At 37.4% G+C, this 5,138-nt stretch overlaps 1 protein-coding gene across 1 annotated transcript in view; it reads left to right on the top strand.

The window, feature by feature from the left end:
* Window positions 1–268: 268 nt before the first annotated feature.
* Window positions 269–5,138, top strand: part of LOC145503408 (uncharacterized) — a 10,634-nt gene continuing 5,764 nt past the window's right edge. The window contains exons 1-5 of the mRNA XM_081482867.1: window positions 269–782; window positions 1,892–2,029; window positions 3,478–3,707; window positions 4,138–4,225; window positions 5,096–5,138. The exon at window positions 5,096–5,138 is cut by the window's right edge and continues 224 nt beyond it. Coding sequence (XP_081338993.1) covers window positions 1,894–2,029; window positions 3,478–3,707; window positions 4,138–4,225; window positions 5,096–5,138 — 497 coding nt within the window. The 5' untranslated portion in view covers window positions 269–782; window positions 1,892–1,893. The remainder of the gene's footprint in view (window positions 783–1,891; window positions 2,030–3,477; window positions 3,708–4,137; window positions 4,226–5,095) is intronic.

The following is a 5,138-nucleotide window of genomic DNA, read 5'->3' as shown; positions in this document are numbered from 1 at the left end:
CGCATTTTTTTTTAAGCTCTACTGCTTTGTCTTCTTAGTCCAACGTACTAACGACTTGTTTACTTTCTGTGTTTATAATTCATCCAAACAACACAAAAACAAGACCTCAGTTTTTATTGACTTCTCAGTAAAAATGTTCGTTTTTGTTCACACACGTAATGATATCGGAATTATCTATACCCAGGGAATAGGTAATAATTTCACTATTTCACTGCCAGATAAGAAATTAAACTCATTATCTATTATATTGCCCTAGTTTCATTGAAAGCCGCCATTAATCGCCGTTATTGTGTCAAAACTTTCATACATTATTAAAGCCATATTCAGAAGAAATAAGAAGAGAGTGCAAAATGGTGAAATTTACATTTGATCCTTTCACGGTTGTTTTGCGAAATTCAGACCGCCTTCCGACCAAAATATAGTTAGCATAAAGATAAGGGTTAATATTGGTACCGGCATAGATGAATACCCGCGGGAAGCGACGCCGCTTGAGACACAAATTAAAGACCCCGGGACACAACCACATGCACTTATTTCACTATATCCGCAAATCCGCGCCAATCACAATGCAGAGATTTGGTCACCTGACAATTTCAATAGCGAGAGAATTAAAAACAACCGAAGCCGTAGAAGTTTTCCGATCGCAAGACATCAAAAGAGAATGGAGTTATCAGTATTTGTTTCGCATGAGAATGAAATGAAGGCTCAAAATACAGAAATTCATTGAGAGGGAACAATGAATGAAAAAGCGACGCTATCTTAACGATTTTACTTCGAAAAAGGTGAGCGTACCAGAAATTTTCCTATCCGAATTGTCAAGGTTGCTAGCAATAGAACTACCGCGCTGTTATTCCCTAATCTTAGCAAAATATCGCTTCAATATATCTCCTTTGAGATAAAATGTTTCTCACCTAGGTTGTAGAATGGTTCAAATTCATGAAAAAATTGTGATATATTTATAGAGGTATGAAATGTTTCCGTGACTAACCAAATTTAAGGAAAAGTTAAGCCGAGTCAAATGATCATAATTTTCCAATAAAGCAACAAACGCACATTATGAACCTTTCTTTTCCTATCTGAACATCACTTTCAGAGGAATGGCGGGAGAGAACGCCTGAAAGAAGAATCATTTCATTTCTTTTGGCATTTTTCTGAAAATTTGGTGAAAAATAAAAAAAAAATAAAGATTAATGACTTAGTACACCAAGTCATAAATCACCTGTTATTGAACAAATTTACTTTTCTTGTTTGATGTACTTAACTGGCACTTCGATGCAGTTTACTGAGGTTCATGAAGCTAGTTAAGTACATCGAGCAGCAAAGATAAATTTGGTTCAACGGCAGTTGATGTATCATTCGCTTTACTTATATGACATTCGCTTATGAAGTGTACACCAAAAAAAGCAATAATATGTGACGTCACTCAATATATTGTCGCTGTTAATTATCTCCCGGGCTTTTAACAAAAAAAATATGCATTTTGTTCCCAGTTTAGATCTATATCATGAATCCTTTTTCCCTGCATGGTGGTCGGCTTCATGTGAAGAAATGTAGAAAGATTGCTGTGAACACTAAGAGCTTCAATCTGAAATAGGCCGTAATAGTCACAGCTTCTTTAGAGGACGTCTAAGGGCGAAAATCCCTACGTAAAAAAAAAAAATAAACTTAACTAAACAAAACAAACACACATTTATTCATTTCCTTTCTCAGTATTTTTTTTTTTTTTTTTGACCGACCAAAGAAATCGCCTTCCTCGTCACGTTAACGTCAACTTTCATTTCAAGATTCTTGTCAGTTGTTTCTCCACCTTTCAAACTTAAATTAAAGCGATTGAAAATGAAAAAAAAACCTAACTTCATTTTTTTTTTTCTGTTTGTATTACTGAACACAGCAATGAATGAACTGGGACTTGCTTTATGTCTCGCCGTCGTTCTAAGCATTGTTAGGGACAAAGCTTCTGTTGGAGGTAACTTAGCCATTGAAAGAAAAGAGGAGAAAAGATTTGCTTTTTTCCGCAACGCTAATAAAGGTAGGAGACATATACAGACGTAATGAACTAGCTTCCTCAAACACAGTTTTGACGCGCGACAGAAGTCAGATTTTGTGGCTTTTTCTAAAAAAAAAAAAAAATGTATTAAGAAACATTTCCGTGTGATAGCTGTTTGGTCGCGTGGCTTAATTGCATCCATGTTTTAAAAGGTCGTTTTACCCAAAGCTTGTGTATTTTTACCTTTAAATTTCCTTTTCAATTCGAATTTAGATTTCATGGCTATTTGTGACCGAGTTTTTCACATTTCTCATATTCGTTTCTTTTTTCCTGATTTATCGGGTTGTTATTATTATTATTATTATTATTATTATCGTCATTATTATTATTATTATTATCATTATCATTATTATTATTATTATTATTATTATTATTATTATCATTATCATTACTATTTTTTTTGGTCTTTTAATTCCCAAGCTGTTCTGACTTCTCTGAGGAGCGTTTTAATTCCAAGATGGCGTCATTTTGAAATGTGACTTCATTTTGGTTTTATAAGACTACATGATTGACACGCGATAATGACGAAATTAACAAGCTCGGATGCTGTCAACACCATATAAGTTTAATTTGATTACCGTTGCGTAAACACTTTTGAAGCGAGATAAATTGGTAAGGGAGAGGTCAGAGAACCCTTATTAATTTTATTTTAAGCTGTACCAATAACGAAATCACTGATCGGTTCAACTACATTACAAGGTAGGCGAAGTGGGAAACCTCAGAAATGGAAGGTAATAATTCGAAGTTGCTTTTTTTTTCACTATGGGAAACAATCTAACAGTGGACAGTACTAAAACCTGATCATAGCTTTCCTATAGCTATCAGCGCGTGCACTTATTAAAACCTGGGGTGCTTACCATTTACAAAAACCATCCGGCTGGAAATTTCAGGCATAAGCATTAAACAATTGAATGCGACGTTGCGGGAGAGGGAATCGCTATAAAGTATATCCACATCAGCTAGAGAGACTTAAAAGAACAGAAAAATAGCATCACCTCAAATCACAGCCCATATTTTCTGAAGCTTCCCAAACGGAATAGCGCGAACCATTTGATTTCCCAACTGGAATTTCCGGTTTTCCAATGTAAATGGTAAGTACCCCAGGTCATAGAAAATACAGCCACTCAGAATACAGGAAGGTCATTGGCTATTCGACGATTCCCATCGAGCGCTACGCGTATGTCGCACTGAATGTGTTGGCCACGGTATTTTCTATGGCACGGTAAAAAAAAAAAAAAAAAAAAAAAAAAAATTGTTTTGCAACACTTTCTCGTGGTATACCATGGCCGCATCCCACATGTCACTTATCACTATTTTCTCTGTAAACACACTCACCTAAAGGCTCGTGTGCATGCCGAGAAAATACGTCGACGAATAGACTAAATGATTTACATTTCTTAGACGTTCCATTTCATATTTTTGCCCAACAGACAACGCTCTAGAAGGTCATGTGATATCAACGTATTTAGTCCACTCCGAGCTGGATTGTTTGCAAAAATGTCTCTTGAACGCCAAATGCTCGTCTCTCAACTTTAAACTTCTCAGCGCAGGGTCGCGTCACGTTTGTGAGCTGAATGACGCGACTCGGTTGTCATCTGTTCACGGGCTCACGTTTTGTGGCGGATGCTCATATCTCGAACCTATAGTGTTACCAAACCTGGTAAGAGATAAAATATTGATGCCTTGCTTCCCTGATATTGTGAATATATTCTTTTTTGACTGTGTCCACAATTAGCTCACACGCTTAAACACGTCTGACACTTCAATAACGTCCTAATTTTTTTTTATCCTTTTATCCTTGAGAGACTAGTTATTAATAAAGATCAGGAGCGCATTTCTAAGGCAGTGGTCATTCTATATCGACTGGGCGGAGACTGGGGCCTTGATTTAGACAGAGGTGGGGAAAGAAGAAAAGAAGATCACTTACTTTAAGCTGAACCTGGGAAACGCTGTACCTCTGTATCTCTCGGCATATTAATAGCTTTTAATGTTAATCATTGGAAAAAGTAACATTTGCTTCCGGTGTGAGATCTGGAACCAATGAAACACCTAGGTAACCTTTCTGTTGACTGAACCTTCGTATATTTCAGGGACAGGAAAGTTCATCACATGTGACAGACAGCCTACAGAACTCAGCTGCATCCCCAGCTCAGAGCAGTCAAGAAGAGAAGCCCTTCGGTGATACTAACTATTCTGTTTCAAAAAAATGCAACTAAAAAATACTGCAAGAGTTACTCGTTTCTATTTATTTACTTTGACAAATACGTCGCTCGGTCAATTAGAGCTTGTATTTTCTAGGACCTATTAAGAAATATTAAGATAGTACGCGCGCCCTCATTGGTCAGTAGGAGAGTTTAGATGAGACGTTACAAACACGGGTTTTGAAAAATATTTTATAAAAGCAATAGAGGACTTTTTACCGTGTTTATATCGCTTCATCTAAACACTCGGGCGGCGGGGGGGGGGGGGGGGGCAGGGGGCACTGGGAGAATTATTGAAGTTTTGCAAACCCGAGACGCAGTCGAGGGTTTGTATAACTGTCCCGAATGCTCCCAACTCCCCTCGTGTTTAGATGAGGCTATGTCAACACAAACAAGTACTTTATTACTTAAGTTCAGCACAGGAGTATCTTTCTTCTACTAATAATCAGTTGGTAAGATATTGGGGAGACACATGAAAACAGCTTAAAGCACGCACCTGCTGCGTTAAGGATGTAACGTTGGATACGTAGAGAATAATGCACTAGTTAGCGTACGCGTCTTATTTAAGAAAGGCATTCATCATACGAGGATACGGATGCTAGACAAACAAGAACCCTGCGTTTTAATTGGCGTCGATGGTATCTGTAGATTTTGATGGAACACGTACCTTGCACGTAACAGAGCCTGGTGTTGTTGTGAGATCAGGAATACGTTCAGGAACAACTTCTTTTTAATTTCACATTAACCAGGCACTTTTAGCACCCCTTAACTCATAATATTCCAAGATAGCAAGCAAACCAATATACAGAGCATTTATCATTATGCTATTTCTTCCATCCCTTGCTAGTGTCCACTGTCACATCTCCGATGGTGTTATCAGCCCTGTTAAC

The sequence above is a fragment of the Orbicella franksi genome, chromosome 11 (assembly GCF_964199315.1).
Source record: "Orbicella franksi chromosome 11, jaOrbFran1.1, whole genome shotgun sequence".
NCBI classification, from domain to species: Eukaryota; Metazoa; Cnidaria; class Anthozoa; order Scleractinia; family Merulinidae; genus Orbicella; species Orbicella franksi.
Note: the sequence above shows the minus strand (reverse complement) of the source record. Positions and strands in the feature narration are given on the sequence as shown.